Source organism: Cibotium barometz, chromosome 16, assembly GCF_041138505.1.
Source record: "Cibotium barometz isolate CiBa-2024 chromosome 16, ASM4113850v1, whole genome shotgun sequence".
NCBI classification, from domain to species: Eukaryota; Viridiplantae; Streptophyta; class Polypodiopsida; order Cyatheales; family Cibotiaceae; genus Cibotium; species Cibotium barometz.
The window spans coordinates 27,126,619-27,147,879 of record NC_141061.1 but is presented as its reverse complement, the minus strand read 5'-3'; the positions used below and the strand labels follow the sequence as shown (position 1 = coordinate 27,147,879).

Sequence of the window (21,261 nt, the reverse complement as noted above, 5' to 3'; positions counted from 1 at the left end):
CTGCTGTGGGCGTGGGAGCCCTTCTTCTACAACTTCGGGGCAAGCGATGCTCTCCTTCAGAAAATCAGAGCATCTCATCTTCTTCTGAAAAATCTGCACTAATATAGCTACAGCAGCTTCATCACCCCCCTTCTGCAACAACAGCATCAGATTTCTGCAGCAGCACCAAATTCAGCACACCCCCCTTTCCTGCAACAAAATTCAGAAATTACAAGGTATCTTGCTTCAATTTTTTTTTTGGGACTTGCAATTGAGCAGGTACAATCATCAATTGAGCAGGTACAGGTGCCGAATTGCTCAACTTCTGAGCAAAATTGGCAAAATTGGGTGACATTGGTCACAATCAGGATCAATTTGCAGGAAATTGGTCACAATCAGGATCAATTTGCAGGAAATTGGATGTCGAAATTTGGGGCTTTTGATGTACTTGTGCAATTAAGCACTCATACATGCTGTATGATGTGAGAAATCACACATTCGGGCAAAATTGCAGCAAATTGCAGTGCAAATCAAGGGGCTTTTGTGCCGATTTGGTTGATTTGCATGCAGGCAATCGCATTTGATGCGGTGGATAATGTGTTGATGCCTTACAAGCACTCAATGTGCCTGTAAATCAAGGGGCTTTCATGTATTGGATGTATATGTGGCCAGGGGGAAGCATCGCAAAGACTCTGGATGCCTTCATGTGCGTCAATGTACCATGTATGATCAGCAATTGATCTTAAATCAAGGGGCTTTTCAAGATTTTATGCTTGTTGAGCTCGGCAAAGCAGCAGGCAACAATTTTATGCCTTGAATCCTCAGAAATCAGCTTGCAGTCAAGGGGCTTTTGCCCAATTTCTGTTCGGGACTGTTGTATGCAGTGTTCGGGACTGTAAAAGTCTGATTTTCACTCATTTGCACACATTCGGGCAAAATTGCAGCAAATTGCAGTGCAAATCAAGGGGCTTTTGTGCCGATTTGGTTGATTTGCATGCAGGCAATCGCATTTGATGCGGTGGATAATGTGTTGATGCCTTACAAGCACTCAATGTGCCTGTAAATCAAGGGGCTTTCATGTATTGGATGTATATGTGGCCAGGGGGAAGCATCGCAAAGACTCTGGATGCCTTCATGTGCGTCAATGTACCATGTATGATCAGCAATTGATCTTAAATCAAGGGGCTTTTCAAGATTTTATGCTTGTTGAGCTCGGCAAAGCAGCAGGCAACAATTTTATGCCTTGAATCCTCAGAAATCAGCTTGCAGTCAAGGGGCTTTTGCCCAATTTCTGTTCGGGACTGTTGTATGCAGTGTTCGGGACTGTAAAAGTCTGATTTTCACTCATTTGGACAGCCAGGATAGCATTTATTGCTACTGTACCTGCTGGTACAGATTTGGCACAGCTTTGTGCAAGTTTTGGCATGGCTGCACATTGATTTGAGTGAGCAAAAGGTTCATTTACAGCTGCTGTACTTGCCGGTACAGGTTTGGTACATCATTTGTGAGCAATTGGTACTGTTGTACAGTACTTTGGAAGGGCAATAGAGCACATTTAAGGTGCTGTCCAAAATCTGCAGCAACCAGATTTTGGTGTTTTCATCACATACAGTGGGAGAAAAGTTGCATTTGTACTTCCGCAGTGGGAGATAAAGCTTGGGAGAACAACTGTGAGCACTTGGTGTGCTTTTGGTGTAGTGTTTGCACATTTTGCAGGGAGTCAGGCATTGACAGGTTGCATATTGCTATGGCAACCACAGGTGAGAGCTCTTCAGCCGCTGCTCCTGCTCGCGAATCTCTCCCAGCTGTGTCAAAGCTGCACCGTGCAGAAAAGAGCTAAGCTCCATGAGTCCCTGGGCACACTGGCCTGCTGCATCCGGGTTAGAGCACTGACTATCATGCCAGATCCTCTCAATGTCCTCTGCGAGACTAGGATCTGTAAGTACCCTCTCTAGGATCCTCAACTGCAAGCTGGACTCCCGTGTCCTCTCCTCAAGTGTCAAAATAACTGGCGCATGATCTGAAAATGAGGTGCTAGCGAGAATGCCCACGGAGCCCCCTCGCTCCCCTAACCAGTCGCCCACATAAAAGCGATCAATCCGTGATAGATTAGTCCCTCCCTGCCGGCGATCCGACTGAGAGAAACTAAGACTGTCCTGAGAGCGGGAGAAGGCCCCATGCTGCCATGCATCAGTGATCCTCAGTGACATGCAAAATCGCTCCCAAGCTGCAAGCTCCGTGCCGTGCACTGTAACATGACTGCCTCCCACCCTATCGGCCGGGTCCTCAAGCATGTTGAAGTCACCCCCGACACACCAATGTGCGGCCTCTGGCAATGCATCCGTAACCTGGGTCCAGAACTCCACTCTGGCACTAGCATGGTTGGGCGCATAGACGTTGAGCATGCCCAATAGCTCATCATGCATCCTCAGAATGACATACTGTGCTCTACCAGGCACAATGATCCCTCGATCCACAATGGCCTGCCGCCATACATCTGCAATGACCATGCATACTCCTCCCTGTCCACCCAAAGGACCAAACCCTGCAGACCAAAAGGTGTCCCATCTACCAGGCATCACCGAACCATATCTCCGGATCCTGCTCACCCAAGTGGTGCTCCTGCATCATCAAAATATCAATGCTGCCACCAACCAGGCATCTCTGAAGCTCCTGCCTCAAGCAACCACGATAGCGTATAAAATGTGCTCCGCCAAGGCCCTGTACATTCCATGAGATGATCCTCATGGATGACCTGCTGAGGTGGATGCTGTCTCAGCCGTACGGCAGGCCTTCGCAAGCAGCTTGGATGGAGAGTAGTCCCCATCCGAGCGGCTGCGAATCTGCCCACCCGGTGTACTGCAAGAATCACGGATCAGGCGCCAGTGGCTCTGACCCATGGCGACTGCCTTCCGCTCAGATAGAGCAACCTCGTGTATACATACATATCCAAGGTCGCGTGCTAAGTCTGCCACTATGCGAACGACCAAATGACAAATCCCTGAGGCGTCCACACTCCCGGGATCCAAGAAAAAATAAGCCAACTCCCATAGTCGGCCTATCACATCTGTCACCTCCAGATCGATCACATGGTGAGAAAACTCAACTGCCTAAGTCTTCAAGGTGCTAAGAGTGAGCTCCAGAGTCCACTCCAGGTCACATGGGCCACAGAGAGGGAACGAGAAGGCCACCGTTGAATCAAGTGCCTCCTCCCCGCGGGCCGGAGGTATCACTACATGAACTCAGATGGGTGCTGGCTCATGGGGGCCCTTTGCTCCAAAAAGCCGTGTGAAGGAGTAATCAAAAGCCTCCGAGCGCTGTCTAGTGCCGAGGCGACTCAGCCGACTGCGGATAGATGATATCCGTGAAGCCCGAATTGGCATGGTAAGTCTCCTCTGCGGTGCTCGAACAAGATCGGTGCTCAGAGCCCTCCTGACTGCAGGTGAACGCCAGGGGACTGCCAGGGCCTCCCGGGGAGCTGAGGCGGGCGGGGGGGGAGGAGGAGGGGGCAAGGGAGGTGGAGAAGGAGCCGCTGCCGAAATCGGAGCGGGGACGAGAGGCGGCGAAGGTGGAAGCGAGGCGGTAGGGGGGGATGGGGGTGGGGGGGGTGAAGGAGGGGGTGCTGGCATCTCTTGGTCCTCACTCGTCGCAGGGGTCTCCTCCTGGAGGGGAGCAAAGCTGTTCCTCACCACGGGAACCCAGTGATGCTGAGACAGTGGCTGCTGCTGCAGCGGTCTCTGGGCGTGCTGCTGTGGCTGTCTCCATCGATGGCGCCCCTGTCCAGGCTGCCACTCCGAGGTCTCTGTGGCCTGAGTAGGTGTCCCGGAGGCTGCCTGCCGAGCCACATCTGTGGGCGGGCCATCAGGGGCCTGCCGCTGCGGTGAAGGTCGGGGTCTCCTACGAGGGCAGGCCTTGGCCAGATGACCGACCTGCCTGCAAATAAAGCACTGGTTCGGGAGCCCCGAGAACTCCACTCTCTGATCAATCCATCCCCCCCCCTATCCAAGGTAGCTGAATGACCTTTGGAAGCGAGGAGATGTCAGACACCAAAACTCTGACCGAAGGTAGCCCAGCTGCTCTGGCCACCACTGAAGCTGCTATGGGGCCAGTCTCTAGCACCGAACCCACCAATGCTCCCAGCCTAGGAAGGAGCGGAAGGTACTCCCGGCGGAGTCCAGGGAAGCAAACTGTAACATGGAAAAGGCGCTCTCCCTCCTCGGCCGCTGCTGGGTCAAAGCCATGCTGCCAAGGTCTGAAGAAAGCCCGAGCACCCCTGATGTCAAGGGGACTCATGGCTAGGACCTTGGCCACGCTCTGGGCGGTCTCGAACTCGATCTGGTAATGTCCACGGCCCAGTAGCTGAACGTCCAGGATCTTGCCCACATCTGCAAGAAGGCAGGCCTGGAGAAGATCCTGGATCTCCCCTCTACTGGGGCGAGTGCCGACTATACGGCAGATGGTGGAATGTGCCTGAAGGCGTTCCACCTCTGCGGCGAGGCTCGCTTCCTCTTCCGGCGAAAGAGAAAGCCTGATGGGGGTGTCCTCAGGGGCGGGCGAGGGGGCTGCTGATGAGTCCCTCTAAGGTGGGGCGGGAGGAACCTCCATCAGAGTCTGAAGCTGTGTCGAAGGCGGAGCGGATACGGAGAACCTGCAAGAACCGAGCTGCACACGAAGGAGGGGGAAGGCGAAAGGTAAAAAAAAATAATAACCCCTGGGGGCGGAGAAAACCAGAAAGAAGGGGAGGGGGGGGGGGGGAGAGATGGCGAAGACAGAACCCGGGGGGGGGGGGGGGGGGGGGGGAGGGGGGGTGTGCGCGAAGGCGAAGAGCTACGGGAGGGGGGGGCGCGAAGACGAAGTGCAGGGGAGGGGGGCGCTTCAGCGCAGGAAAACCAGGCGGAGGGGGGGGCGGCGCAAACCCGAGGGCAGGCGGAGGGGGGAAGGCGCGAGGGCGGGCAGGTTGAGGGGTGTGCAGACAGAAGCACGAGCAAGGGGGGAGAGCGGGAGCTTCAGCGAGAAGTTAAGCTTTTACTCTTTGGGAAAAGTCTTCTTCTTTTGCAATCTTGAATGGAGACTTCTATTCTGAAAATCAGAATTCAGCCAGCTTCTTAGTGTTTTTGGAGAGAGAAAAACTTCTATTTTGAAAATCAGAATTCAGCTATCTTCTTAGTGTTTTTGGAGAGAGAACAATAAAATATGGTTGGGAAAGTACTTTGCAACAGGTGCACTGGGTAGAGAAATGCACAAACTTCAAAGGCCAATTAGTGTGCTGAACAAAGGCTGGAAATCAGTATTTATAGAGCTGAAATCAGCCTAGAAGGAGGTGCCAAGAAGAAGAAAAGGGATGGAGAGTGTTGCTCATGAAAAATTGTGGTAGAGTGATTTGTGCATGACTTTTGGATCAACATGTGGAGAGTGTTTGCATGGGGCATGCATGGGGGTTTCTGGCTATGCAAGTCGCATGCATGGGGGTTTCCCATCATGGAGAAAGAAAGAAAGAAAGAAATTTGTATTAACGTCTTCAAAAGGCCAAAATGACCTATGAGACCAAAAGGTTATATCATATCCATGAGGTACATCATCCTTGGTACAAAATAGTAATAAAGAAAGATAACAAAAATCTAGAACTATAAAATCTGATCTAGGCACATGAGCAGAGAGCTCTCATATCACCCTAATACATCCTTCATGGGCCGCTGTGACATGGTGCTCAAGGTGGTAAAACTGAGCTGGCGCGAGAAGGTCTTGCGATGATGGGTTATGATGGCCTGGATCCTCCTGTGGTGGCGTGGCCGTGGGCGAGGGCCATGGGGTCTGGGGCATCGAGCTTTGCATAACTCAGTGGCTCTGTCGAGTGTCACACCTCTCGGCCGAGCTCCTGCACTAGCCTGTGTTTTGAGTAGGATGGGTGGATCGGCCCTCAGAGTGCTGGTATGGAAGAAGTCGGTGAGAGCTCTCTGTGCTGGTCCTTGAGCAAGTACAACTGATCTAGATCTCACTAAGGACTCCCTGTGTCTATGGAGAAGATCACCAACCATAAATAATTGAACTACCATGCATGCATGCATGGAGATAGAAAACCAGCATAAGAGTGGATTGCCTTCAAATATCTGCTATTCCTGTACAAATCCATCATTACAAGTTAACTGAAGACAGATTATGCAGCATACTAGCCCATGGGTGCAATCCAAGCGTACCCAAATCCATGAGCTTCACATGCAATGAAATCCAGGCATTGTCCAGGCAAACAAAACAGTAGACACAAATAAAATAAGCCGTGCACATAAATGTATGCATCTAAAACACATATTTTGAAAGAAACCCCATCTATTTACATGTACTTGAAATTTACAAAGGCTATGGCATTTGGCTCTCCAAGATCCATCAAATGTCCATAGCTCTATGTATTACATTTGGTTCTCCAAGATCCATCAAATGCCTAACATGCTTCTTTGCAACCAAGGTCTCGTAGATACAGCTGGTATACACATACATGGGAAGCTTAACCATAAACATACCATGGCTACATGTAGTGTCCAACACCCATGTCCATGGATAATCCCGAGAAATTAGGGAGTAGTTACAGAGATGTCACATGCATCACCCATGTGAGTGCCACATGGACATGCTTCTCACTTGCAGCCGCCTCAAGGGCCAGATTTAAAGAAGAGTATGACCATGTATTGATAACACCTTTAAGCAATTAGAACAATTTGAAGCACACCTCCCACTGTCCCAAAACAGGTCCAAGCTCCACACACACCAAATCTCACAGGTAGATAGAAAGGTGCCCATCTCACACTATCAGGCAGGAATCCTCTCACACTTGCATTGATCTGGCAGGAATGCCGACATTGGAAACTCTCTGGCTTTGGAAAGTATACACTGGAGCAGAGTGTTTGAGGAAGCACTAGCATTATTGGAACCTCAAAAGGCTTATTTTCTATCCACCAAAGGTATTCGATATGTGCAGGATGTTATAGATGCAAATACCTCATTTTCTTTGGCACTGTCCATCTTCTCGAGCTCTTCTTGATAGGCTTTCTGCATATTTGAAGACACGTTTTCCTCGGCATCCTTTTTCCAAGCAATTCAGGCTTTTTGGTAGACATTGCAATGAATTATCAGACTACTCACAGTTTCTTGCATGGACAAGATTCTGGGCATTATGGACTCTCTGGCACGATAGAAATCAGCGAGTCTTTACCAACCGATTAGTTGATACCTATACTTATTTTAGACGCTCTTAGCGTGAATCTCTCCAGGACTCTTATGCCTTGGGTGAGATCACTACTAGGCAATTAGATGTGTTTTTCCAATGTTTCTAGCTTGTCCTTCCTCATGGACAGCTACGCTTGTACCATACCTTGAGTAATTAATTAGACAGTGGTTTCACAAAAAAAAAGTATGTGTGTACATAGATTATATACGTATACATGTATGTGTATGTGCGTATGTGTATGCGTATATGTGTGTGCGTGCGTACGTAAGTACACACGCACGTATATGTGTATGTGCGTATGTGTGTATGCGTATATGTGCGTGCGTACGTACGTACACGCATGTGCGTGTTTATACACAAATATACATACCTATATTACATCAACCTAGAAGAGGCAAAGAATAAGAAGGAAGAAGAGAAGAACTTCCTATTATTTGAGAAGACTTGGACTTCTAAGAGGCAAGTCACTGTCAATTCCAATCCGCTCTCCCATTGGAAATGAGAAAATAAGACACTTAAAAAGTCAAAATGTATAAGGCAGCTTACTTCTTTTGATCCCCTTCTGAAAGGGTTTGCTGTGACAATAAGTTTGCCACACTGATTGGTTCAGTAAGCATTTGAGTTTCTGATGCCTCCTTTACTTCATGTTCTGTTTGCAGGGTACTTGAATCAGCGGCAATGTCCAACTTGTCAAGCCTGTTTTCCTTTTCTACTGCAGATTCAACATTTGATTGCTGAGAAAGCACAGAATCGGACTCTGGTTCTTGTGAAGTGTTTGATGGCACATTGCTAACTTCGGATGCATTTGCCTCGGCATCATCTAACGATGAAACTCTGACTGGCTTTTTCAAAGCTGGAGCTTTCACACCCTTGATTCCTGGGCTGCGATCTACATCTTGCACCCCACCTGCTTGAGCTACATTGGACATTTTTTTGCTCATTTGACTTGAACTATCCAAATCATTGGAAGGTTTGGGTCGTGAAAGCTTCAGATGGGGTTGAGCTGGTCTTTCAGTATCCAAAGATGACTTCACTTCCAAAGGCGGCCTTTCTATCACCGACCTCCCTTGGAAGACAGTGGTGAATGGTTTATCCTGCCTAACACTTGATCCTGCTGTCATTTGCACTGATTTTTCAAAATCAAACATCTGTGAGGAGTCAGTTTGGACACTCTGTTCGTTAAGGTCTCCTACAAGTAACTCTCCTCTGATGACATTGTCCTGAGTTGCAAGCAACACTTCTGCTTGTGACGTTGGTAAAAAGGCTTTTTCTTCATTCATATTAATCCCATTCTGCGGTAAAACATCATTTACGTTTCTTGTTTTTACATATATCTCTGTGTTAGCCTTTATCATCTCGGGCCTGCGCAACAGATCATCATCAATACTTTCATCTGCAGTTTCGAAGCTCTGAATTTTCTTGATTAAAGACACAGCTGATGTCTTGGATTCTGTTGGTGACACTGTGGCCATATTGCCTGTTTGAGTTTGATTCAGAGTAGGTTTTCGAAGCAAAGACTCATCCACAACTTCATCAGTAAGGCTTTTGATGGATGACCAAGTTGCCCTAGTTCCTGCCCGAGCTGGCTGAGAAAATGTACCAAGTGACCCTTTGTGTCTTGATGGAGGAGAGGCAAGGTGAGGAAGACCAGACTGTGCATCTAGCATATGCAAAAACTTAAGCTTCGATACCTGAAAAGACTCATCATCCTGAGAATCAGTTAACCCTTCAGCCTGTAGCATTGGTGACGGGGCAACCTCATCACTTGGTTGATCACTCCCTGGTTGCAAAACAAGGGCCTTTTTAACTGTACCAAGGTGTGGCCTTTCAGGGGATGATAACTTTACCCTAGTTTCTTTCTGAGTTGTTTGAAGTGATATGCCAAGTGAGTTGTTTTGTCTCGCTGGGGGCGATGCAAGATTGGGAAGACTGGAAGATGAAGGGTTGAAGGACTCATCTAGCAAGCGTTGGAATTCACGCTTGGATGCTTCCATGGACTCATTGCCCTTTGAGACAGTTGAAACTTCTGGTTGAGACCTCTGAGATGAGGATTTTTCTGTATTTGGTCTGATGCCTACAGAACCTGAAGTAACAGCTTTTGAATAAAAAACTGAGCTACTCTCCTTTATTGGATTATTTGAATCAAGTGAACTTCCTTTGTTCTCTTTTATCATGGAGGGCCTGCGCAACATTTCATGATCTATGCTCCTTTCTTTTGCTGACTCAGAGCCGTGCCTTTTCTTGCTAACCATTGCATGTGATGTGAAAGCCTCTGTTGGCAACGCAGTAACCACCCCAGCTGTTGAACTTTGACTGAGGGATGGTTTCCGAAGCAAAGACTCATCCAATATTTCCTGTGTTTCATGTTGTGGTGCCACCCTTGCTCCTACCTTGGCTGTCTCGGGAAAGTTAATAGAAGGACTTTTTTGTCTCACTGGAGGAGATGCAAGACTAGGAAGACCTGAAGCCGATGTAGAATCACTCTGCCTTGTATCATTATTCACAGCAGCCCTTTTTGGGCTCTCTATCTTTATTCCATAATCAGCTTTGCTCATGGACTCTTTCCCTCTCTTTGCTTGTTTTTCGATCCCTATGTATGTTGCACCAGGATCCATCTTCCTCCTAACAACCTGCCAAACAACAAATATGTAAGTACATTGAGCTGTTGACCACATGCCTTGAAGCAATCATTTTCTACAAAAAAAGGGGGTAAGATTACTTCTTGACCAAACCTTTCTTATCTTTCTAATTTTGTCAGTCCACCGCTGTTGGTAGAGGCTCAGAGTCCCAAAGGCATGGTCCAGGTTTTGAGTCTCTCTGTGCAGCTGGAGGCAACATCATACAGGGGCAGGGGAGGACCCGTCCATGGGTGTGGGTCAGTGTACATAAGTAACTCTCAAAAAAAAGGAGTTTGCCTTCCTCAAAAGTGCCTTTCAAATTAGCATTCAGCAAGGTGCAGCCTGCAGATTGTCAAAATATCTTGTGATGGACATTGGTTTAGGGGGAGCACAGTCCTTGGATTAGCCACTAAGAGGAAAGGAGGAGGAGTATATCAGGTACAGCTCCTCTGTTAGCATTCATGCTGCCAGGATGGAGGCTATGGTGGATGGTGGAGGATAGCCATGGTAAGTGCATGGGAAGAGAGAGAGAGAGATGTGATAAAGCTCGAGAGAGAAAATGAAATGATATATTAACGTCCTCAAAAGGCCAAAATGACCTATGAGACCAAAAAGGTTACAACAATTGGTGGATCTGATACAGTGTCTGTGTAAGAAAAGCTAAAACAACTAAACAACTAACTGAAACTGAAACAACAACTATAAGGAAAAGTAAGATACTAGGAGCTCCTAATGGATAACATTTGGGAAGGGAAACTCCAGCAACAAAGGTAAGCATCATATACATCACTATCCAAAGATGTCTCTCATCGGTCGATGGCGGATATCCTCAATGTCCTCCATGGTGAGTACTCTGACTGGACATCTCCCATGCCGTGCTAGTATGGTCCTGATCCTTTGTTGTAGTCTCCGTCGGTGTTGGGATGGGCCTCTCATCTTGGGGCGCCTGGACCGCCCCAGCTCTATAGCCCGATCAATTAGTGTACCTCTGGTGCGGCTATACTCTGGGGCTAGCTGCAATGCCTACTGGCTTGACTGCTCAATCTCTGGTCGAAAGAAGTCTGTAATCTGCCTCTGTAGGTGTCTCTCCCTTTCTGATCCCCTCCCTCTCAAGAGACCCTCTCTATGTCTACGCAGCTCCAGCAAGTATAATCCGAGGCATCTCTGATCCTGGTATCTCATGACTCTAGAAAGTGGTCGGAAACCCTCTCTGAACAGGCAGTGAGAACGGACTCGTATCTCATAATATATAGGACAGTGACATATGTAATGTAACTCTGTCTCTGGCTCCATCTGGCACAACTGACAAATCCTGGCCTCAGCTGTACTCCTCTGAATCTACCAGTCTCAATCTCTAGCTGGTGTGAGGATGTGCGCATCTGACCAATAGCACACCGTACCCCATGAGAAAGATGAGTATCCATGTAGCTGGGTCTAATCACAAACCCATCCTCCGTGAGCTGGAGAAGATGATCTCTATAGAAAGCCATCTTCGTACCAAGCTCGTGTGTCGGCTGTATCCATGTCCTCCTAGTGTCCAGCTGAGTCAAGTCCTGCCTGATAAGTCTGGTAATCTTTGGCCGTGTGAGAGAGAGGGAGGGTGCATCCAGGGAGTACTGAAATGGAGGTAGCCTGTCCATACTAAAGCCATGTAGTTGGAACCAAGCTGTCATCTGTGCATACCAACATGATCCGTCTCCCTGTGATGCCAATTGTCGTGAAGACTCCAGGGCTAAGCGAGCATATCTGTCTCTAGGGAGAGCCCAAGTGCTATGTATAAAGGAGACTCATCGAGTGAGTGCCTCTACTACCAATGGGGGGGCAGCCATCTCTGCATGGATAATATCATGTGGTATGGAGGCCTTGCTGTGGTGATGCACTAAGGGTCCCCATATCTCCACTCCATACAGCATGGCTGAAGTGACCAAAGTTTCAAAGAGCCAAAGCTTTGTTCGAGGTTACTGAAACTGAACCTGTGAACACATTCTCTCTAGTCTCCCCAATGCTGCATAAGCTCTCGTCAATCTGGTCTCTGCTGCTCTCCTCAAGGAAAATAGTGGGCCACTAAAAAGGTAAGTATATGCATCTATATACTCCACTGTCTCCTGACCATATATAAAGGTGGGTACTGACCTCCTAACCCACTGTGCTGTGGTGTTAAACACCATCACCTTGGTTTTACCAAGGTTAACAGACAATCCACTGTCCTGTGCAAACGTGTGCAATGCATCCAAATGACGCTGCATCCCCTCTGGAGAATCTAAGATCAGCACAATATCATCAGCATCATACAATAACAGCAGAATCCATGTCCCTGCTAGCTGTGCTCCTCTGTCACCCTCCCGCTCTACATAGTTCGAAACCTCATCCACATACATCCCAAATAAGGTGGGAGAAAGGGGGCAGCCCTGTTTCACCCCAATAGTGGAGTGAACCATCTCAGATATACCCTGAGTAGTACGTACCTGCCCCACAACGGTCCTGTATAAAGCCATGATTCCCCAAATAAGCTCTGTGGGCACTCCCATCTCCTGTAGTCTGCGCATCAGTTTGGCTCTCGGTACTGTGTCAAAAGCTTTGCGGAAATCCACAAAGCAACAATAAATCCTCCTGCCATATAATCTGCCCTCCTCAATAATAGCTCTGAGTGTCAAGATATGGTCAAGAGTAGAGAACCTCTCCTGAACCCTGCCTGCCCTGATGCACGTATGCCCTCTCTCTCTGCCCATCTACTCAACTCCTGCTCAAGAATAGATGCATATAATCTAGCCAATGTGTGACCAATCATGATGGTACGATAATTCCCAGGAAGCATGGAACTTGATAGGTCGTGGACATATTCCAAGTCTCAGGAAAACCCTCACAGATGGCTCGGTCAAACATCATAGCAATAAGCTCTGCAAGCATATCTCTAGCATGAATAAAGTGCTCTGCTACCAAACCATCATGATCATATGCTCTCCCAGACCTCATCCTGTCAATAGCTTTCCTTACCATCTCAGCAGTAAAGAAATCACATGTCTTTGGGCATGGCTCCGATGGGTCTGGCAGGGGCGGCTGTCCTGGTGCTGTGTACAGGGATGCTGCATACTCACCCCAAATCTCTGTGGAGGTAATGGCAAAGTTATTGGGTTGTTGTGTGAAAATACTTAGTTGAAAATTATTGTTGAGGTTGGTAGAGTTGGTAGCCAATTGACCAACATTAGACACTATAAATAGGAGTCTAGGCCTTAGCTATATTCATTCATTGATCGGTCAGCCATCATTGAGTCACTGAGAACTCAAGAGGAGTGCTACCATTGAGCATTGTATATATTTCATGTTAGCAATACATGGTAGATTAGGTCATCTCTCTCTAGTGTGGGTTGAACATTAAGGAAGAAGCAGTTTGTGCATGGGTTTAGGTCTCTAATTAGACACTAATCGCAATCAATCAGTTCATAAGCATGCTTCCACAAGCACCCATGTCACATTGGTATCAGAGCTTAGGTCGCCCTTGTGGTAATTAGGGTTAGCACAAAAGTAGCTATGGGGGATCAGACAAATCCATGGTGTTTCGTAGTGTGTGCAAAGAAAGAAAGCTGGAGACAAACTTGATTAGAGATAGAGAGAGAGCATATGTACGACTCAATAATACTTCTATTGATTAATGTTAGTACAGTGCTTTTATAGGCTTTAGGGCCTTATCTTTTAATACAACACACGTTGGGGCAATGATACATGGCAAGTGCCTATGACATCACTACTTATCACATTCACACATAAAACGGCCATAAGAGGTTGTTTACACACATAAACACACTAAGCCATCTAAGGGTTGTTTCACACATACGTGGACACATAAACACATACAAGGGCTGGTATACACATACAAAGCTTCGAATATATATACCTAGATGAATCCAAGAACATGCCCAAATTCACCTTATACTTATAAGTGCAATTTATAACCTCATGGTAGTCATCCACAAGACAAAAAACCATCAACTCCATCATGCATAGTATGGACTAGATACTATGACATCCCTACTAACGTCATCAATGCCCAATAGTGGATGTAGAACTTGGTATCAATGTAAGTTCTCACACGCACACCCCCCTCGTGCACACACACACACACACACACACACACACACACACACACACACACATAAGAGAAAACCCCCCTTCGGAGTGAAGGTGGTGAGACCCAACACGCAAAAGAAGTAGCTACCTTCTAACTCCATCACATGCTGCAAGGGAGTGATCCGCCCATCCGCACCTCTTGTGCCATGCTGATCCTCCATTCAACAAGTGACCGAAGCATCAAAGTCAACTCTTTGTCACCGTCCCTAGCTTCCAACACGGATGAAAGATAACACGGAGCCTTTTAAAAGTAAAGGTGATACAAACATATAAAGGAAAAACACACACAAGGATTATTTAACTCAAATTTAAAGGGACTCCCATGCAAAGAACCCATGACACTCACACACATAAAAACAACTAGAATACCCAGTCATAGTCTTCCCCATTGGGGGAGACTTGGGTTGTTGCTGCAGCTAATGGGCCAACAAGCACTGAAGACTCTCTCACTTCAGCTCCCATCAAGAAAACCTCCTTGAAGACAGCACATTGAGAATGTCCTCAGACTCGAGGCTGTTCTTACTAAAATAGCTCACGAGTCACGGGCATGGGTTCTACAACAACTTTGAGGCAAGGATCCAGGCGTCACATTGCTTTCACTTTCTGAAAACCCTACGATAGAGGCTTCAATGCTTGTGTCAAGGTAGAGATCTCTCACATCAAAAGCCCAACTTCTAGACCTGTACCGGTGCAAGCCAAAGTCTTCATCTTCGTCTTGAAAATTGCTGGTTCTTGACATAAACTCTTGCAGCCTATCTACAGGATCATCAGAGTTTTCTTCATCGTCGTGGCCAACTCTTACACCAAAGAACGCATGCAGCATGTTCATCCTGCGGCGCCGTACTGCCTCGCGGAAGCTACAAAATCCTCCCTCCTCTTTCAAAGTCTACTCCATCATTGACACCATCGCGACAAAGAGGTCCAGCCATGGACAAAGCTCACGAAATCCTTCTCTGCAGAGCGAGGGCAGATAGGGTGGAAAAGCGGCGAACTAGGCAGAGGCTTGCCGAGTTGAGCGGCGGGAAGCAAAGCAAGCCATGGATGGCCGAACCACTAGCAGATAGCAAAGATTTAATAATTGGACGGAGGCGGGTGAAGCAAGCCAAGGGTAGCTGAGCAACCGGCGACGATGGACCTCTCCCCCACAAGTGCCGCCAGGTAAATGGGTGGCGGAGGTGCCGCCCAAGATTGGTGTCACCATTTGGTCCATCTCCATTTTTGGAACCACTTCTACGGGATTATCACTCCATAGAGCAGCCAGATTTGTACCATGTTCACATGTGGCCAAGCTAGTGTCCCATGTGAAAGGGTCAATCATTTGGTGTCATAGAGACGGGAACCAGTTTTGTGCCACCCGTGTGTGACCAACATTGTGCCATATGGACGGGAGCCTATTTGCTGCCACCCGTGTATGACCAGGATTGCGTCTTATCCATGGGACTGTCACTCCATGGTAGGACTGTGATATTTGTGTTGACCTTGTCTATGGGATTGTCACTCCATAGGAAGGCCCATGCCAGGACTTGTGTTTTTCCTATGGGACTGTCACTCCATTGGAAAACCAAGACTTCACATTTCTGTCGTGCCACTTTTGTGCCCGAAAAGAAATCCTTATACAAGTTTCATGAAATGGAGATTTCGTCCATTACATGTGAACATGCATTTATGTTTGCATGCATAAACTTGTTTTCGCATGACTTACTTTCATGTGTTTACCTGCTATGTCGTGCTAGTACACAGGACAGGGACGCCCCAAGAGTACCGTGGGTGTGCTATCTGTTGAAGAGTTGGTGTGGCGTGTTAACAGGTGGTAAGTATTACCCTTTTTGGCCTTTTCAAATGTAAAATCCCTTAAGTAATGTCAACCTTAATATAAATATATACCTAAGTAATGTAAAATCCCTTAAGTAATGTCAACCTTAATGTTTATAAGGTTGGGTGTTCACACACATTTAAACATTGGCTGGACATTTGCTCTAATGTGGGTGCCCAACATTATTAATAATATTTATAATTAGTATTGTACGAAGAAATTCTTCTTCCCCCACACGTGGATGGTTGGTGGGAGGGTGGTAGATAGAATGTACCCGCCTCTGTCCAGCAGCCTGAACCCACCTCTGACCTGCAGCCAGTACCCGCCTCTGTACCTGCAGCTTGTACCCGCCTCTGTACCTGCATCTTGCACCCAACTGTTCTGCTCTCCAGTACTCGACTGTGCTTGCAGCTTATACACGCCTCTGTCCTGCAATTTGTACCCGACTGTACCTGCTATTCTGCCAGAACCAAATTGTACCAGCTGCTACCCAACATCTGCTATTGCCAGTACCCGCCTACAAAACTATATTAGTTGCTGCCCAATACCCGGTTGTACCCGCATCCCTTGTACCTGCCTACAGTTTGGGAGTACATTAAAAAAGGGATGAGCTTCTCTCCTGAGGATTGAATTGGAATATTTGTCAGGTATTTATCTCTGTATTTTCAGATTCAGTAATTATTTAAATTAAATGTTGTTTGCACAAGTCTTGTCAGGCAAAATTATCACATCCCGTTGCCTTCATTAAGTAAGGCCACCGGGACGGTGACTTTTTCCCATGATTACCCTGACTGCGCCCTCACAGTTTGAGGAGCCAGTGAAGGTCATTTGGGATATGAGGAAAACTGGGAGCAAGGCTGATTCGGGAGTACCAGGTATTACTCCCTCCGCGGTGTTTCACCTTGCCAGGCGTGCCTGTTGGTGCATGGTCCTGGAAGACCAGTGAGGACAGGTGCTCATCCAGTGACGGTAGGAGATTACTTGTGACTTGGTCTACTCCAACAACTGATTCTTCACAGACAAAATACTCACTCCTTGTTATGGAGAAATCTAGCCTAGGGCCCGTGAACACTTGTACATATAAATTGGAACAGCACAAGTGTGTTCCTGAGCAAAAATATTAAAAGATTCACATTTGGGGTGCCCGGACAAATGAAATGATGTGTGGACACTTCAGATGTGAAAGGGGGGACCAAGACATTAATGTTTTTAATGTTTTATTGATGGTTGCCCCCCCTAGGCCTTAGTGGCCCCTAGGGAACTTTAATGTTTATTAAAGTTGGGGCCCTAGGACATTTTTGGGGAGAGGCCACTTCACTTTTGGAGTTGCATGCCTCTCTCACATCTCTCTCTCTCTTGCTTTTGGGAATCGTGCAAGCTCAAGCGTGGAGAAGAGGAGAAGAAACGTGGGACTGCTGTCTGCTGTGTTTTGTTGGAGTTTTCTGTGCAAAACAGCCCGTACAGTCCAGTCGTACAGCTCTGTACGGAGAGCAGGTGCCGTGTACGACTGCTACAGGTCAGGCGACTGTTTTCTTTGCTGCAGGTTCATCTACTGGTACAGGCGGCGCTGACAGGCTGAGCAGGTACAGGCGGTGTTGTGAGTACTGACAGAGGCTGTACTGCAGGTACAAGCAACTATACGACTGCTGACAGCCGACTGGCTGCAGGTACAGAACTGTACCAGCTAGTACAGTCAGGTACAGAGGCTGGTTTTAGGCAGCGCAGGCAGGTACAATGCCACGTGGACTGCTGGTACATGCTGTACGGACAGGTACAGTGCTGATTTTCTGGTATGTACAGACAGGTACAGCACTTCCAGTTTTGCAGGCAGAGCTTTTCCAGAGCTTGGTTGGTGCGATAGTCAAGTGGTTGCAGGGGAAACAGTACAGACAGTCGTTGTCAAGTGCAGACTGGTACGAACTATTCCACGGGTGCAGAACCACGTGCTGACTTGGTAAGCTTTGAACTTGTTCATCTGTCTTTCTTTCAATTGGCTTATGTCTGCTGCAGAGTTGTGCTTTCTGGCCCCTTGTGAGAGGAGGGGTATGGCAGATTGAAAAGGGTGGAAACAAAGATTGGACAGTGAATGTATGTTTGTGCTGAGTTGTGGAATCATGTGCATGAGATATGCCAGATGTATGCTCAAGGCTGTCCTGCTGAATGGTCTTGGCTGATCAGAGGGAAGCACAGAGTGTTGCTTTGAGACACAGATCTGTGTGTGTGAAGCCTCTGTGCTAAGAGGTATTGTGGGCTGCCAGATTGGACATACAGGTGTACTCTCTTGGTTGGTTTTGTTGTACTCAGCCTTACATATTTTTGAAATTGAATAAAGAAATACCGCAAGGGGCGCCAAGCTTTGGGGCCAACAGGTGTCGTTCTATTTTCAGATTTGGGGCACTCTAGCTCCATTCACATTTGTTTTTATATCTGGACTACAAGTGGAAGGGTGACTGCTAGTCTACCGCACTTTGGTTTCTACCAGAGGCCGGTTTCAAGGTTCCGTTGCCGGGACCAATCATCAACTTTCTTAAGGGGGTGAGCTCGTGGTTGCCTCGAGGAAAGTCATCGCTGAAAAATTCAGCAACATGTCTGATACAGAAGACGAGTACTTTTATCATGAAGAGAAAGAGCAAGAGACCTCTCCTGAGAGAAATGCATCTGAGGATATTTTTGTAGGAGAACACGCTGCAGATGATGAGCATTATGAGGATGTAACACAGCCAGAAGATGTGCTTTGTAAAGAGGAAGATGATGCTCGGTTTAAAGATCGTTTGGCTAGTGTTATGGATGTGTTTATGCAGCTCACACAAAGTGAGAAGTTTGCTGAATTTATGAGATCCCGTATAGAGCCCGAAAAGAAGAAGAAGAAGGTGCGTTCTAAGAACCTTCCTTAGGGTCATAGTGGTGCCATCCCACAGGATCCATATTTTGGACAATTTCCGAACATGCAACATGCTTATGGTGCTAACTCTCAGAGTTCCTTCTTTGGACAGCCATCTATTCCTCAGCAGACTATGCATCCAGGTTATTTTGGTGGTGGCTCTGTGTTCCAATCTATGACTGGGGGTTATCCTCAGGGAGGCATGGGTATGCCAGGGCCTTTTGGAGCAAATTTTCAGCCTGGAATGCAGGGGAATATGTATGGTGGTATGCAGTCCGGAATGCAAGGAAATATGTTTGGGAGCATGCAACCTGGAATGCAAGCAAATATGCATGGTGGCATGCAGCCAGGTATGCATAATGGTATGTTTGGAAACATGGCTGGAATGTATGGCATGCCAGGTGTGGGAATGAGTAATGTTGACCCTATGATGGGCATGAATGTTGGGGCAGCAATCTTGCGAAGCCACTTCCATATGATAATCTAACGCCTATGGCTAAGGCGAAAGATTATAAGGAAGCTCTCCTTCTGCAGGGCATAGCACCCACTACTTGGGTACAATTTAAATAGGTCTTCTCTTCCGTATGGCTCACATCTACATTTGAGGTGGATGTTATGACTGCATGGCACAAGTTGGATGCTTCAAAATGTGAAAATTTGGAAGATTATAACAAGAAGTTTTGGGAAGCTTTACTCCCAGTGACTTCTTACCGTGTAGTGCCTTTGTCTGAGCAGGTAGAGAAGTATTGTTGTGGGCTGCCCAAAGAGGTGCGAGATTATTGTATCAAGACTCGAGTAACGAACATGTCACAGATGATAGAGAATGCTATGACAGCTAATGCGTTACTCACTGGAGGATCATCTGGGTTTAAAGGAAGTAAGAACTCGAGCAAGAAAGCTGAAAAATCTGGGCATGCTTCGCGTGATGCTAAAGGGTCTTCAGAGACGAGGTATAAGAAGTTGCCAATGCCCAAGAGAACTTCTGAGGAAAGACAGGCTTTGAGAGATGCTCGGAAATGTTTTTACTGTACTGAAGAGGGGAATATGTCATTTAATTGTCCCAAGAGAAAGTCCCAAAAGGACTCTGACAATAAAGGAGAGCCCAAGTCAAAGAAACCAAAACCTTCTGCAGGGTTAGTTCCTGATCTTGTGGGGGAACAGCCAGGTGGTGAGGAGACAGAGTGGGGATTCGTGCAGAGGACATGGGGCCGTTATATGAGGCTAACATGGCTTGTCCAGGGTATGCAGAACCCGTTACTCCTATCATTGGGAAGCTCAGGCTGCATTTGCAAGGTTATGTGGACAGCGAAGAGTTTTTCATCATGCCTCTTGATGGCTATGATGTTTTGTTGGGTATGCCATGGTGCCACAGAGTACATGCGGTGGTGGATACATACAATAGGAAAATCACTTTGACTCATAGAGGGAAAGAACATGTTTTGGATGTAAAACTTAAAAGAGCCCTCCCTAGTCCCATAAAGGATCACTCATGTGCATTGTTTGATGGGATATGAAGGCAAAGAAGATCTAAGTGAATCATTCTTTGATGATATGATTGTGCATTCACAAACTGAGGAAGAGCATAGAAGGCATTTGGCCATTGTGTTGCAGAACTCAAGAACCATAGGCTGGTTGTTAATGGCAAAAAGAGTTGAGTTCTTTTTGCAAGAGATACATTTCTTGGGGCATATTGTGTCTAAGCATGGAGTCCATATGGATCCAACAAAAGTGGAAGCAATTCTTAATTGGCCAGATTTGAGGACCGTACATGATGTACGCAGCTTTCTAGGATTGTGTTCCTATTACAGGCGGTACATACGGTATTTTGCTGAAATTGCTTCACCCCTTCATGCCTTGACAAAGAAGGCAACTCCGTTTAGATGGGCTATCGGGAAATTACAGCATTCAAAAAGCTCAAAGAAAAGCTCACTTCGGATCTAGTATTGGTGTTACCGGACCTCCGAAAGGCTTTTGTTGTCCAGTGTGATGCATGCGGAAGTAGCATTGGGGCACTTCTCATGCAAGAGGGAAAATGTGATCGCCTATGAGAGTAGAATATTGCAAGATGCCGAGAAGCATTTACAGGTTTATGAGAAAGAGATGCTGGCTGTAATACACGCTCTTTCTACATGGAAACACTACTTGCTTGGGGCTGATTTCACTGTGCAGACAGATCATCAGACCTTGCGTTATTTCCTCACGCAGACTAAGCTTTCAGAGAAGCATATGCGTTGGGCAAACTTTTTGTCTATGTTTCACTTTCAGATTGTGCAGGTGGAAGGCAAAAAGAATGTAGTGGCAGATGCTTTGTCACGCAGGCCACAGGTCTCAGCAGTTTCACTTGCTTATCATCATGAGCTTGATGAAATGAAAGAGCAGTATGCCCATGATGAAGACTTTGGCAGGTTGTATGTTCAGATGTCTGAGGGTCAGCGGCATGAGCATTACACTCTCAGAGATGGGTTTTTATTGATGCATGGCAGACTGTGTGTTACCAGGCCATTGCGACTCAAGGTTATGATTGAAAGTCATGCTCCATCGTATGCAGGTCATAGAGGTATTGACGCCACAGTAAAAGCAGTGGAGACTTTCTTTTATTGGCCAACCTTGAGAAGAGATGTTGATG

At 47.0% G+C, this 21,261-nt stretch overlaps 1 protein-coding gene across 2 annotated transcripts in view; it reads right to left on the bottom strand.

The window, feature by feature from the left end:
- Window positions 1-21,261, bottom strand: part of LOC147630508 (Nucleic acid-binding, OB-fold-like protein) — a 76,545-nt gene that overhangs the window by 40,374 nt on the left and 14,910 nt on the right. For both annotated transcript variants that reach the window (XM_086810393.1, XM_086810394.1), the window contains exon 2: window positions 7,745-9,828. In XM_086810393.1, coding sequence (XP_086666519.1) covers window positions 7,745-9,828 — 2,084 coding nt within the window. The remainder of the gene's footprint in view (window positions 1-7,744; window positions 9,829-21,261) is intronic.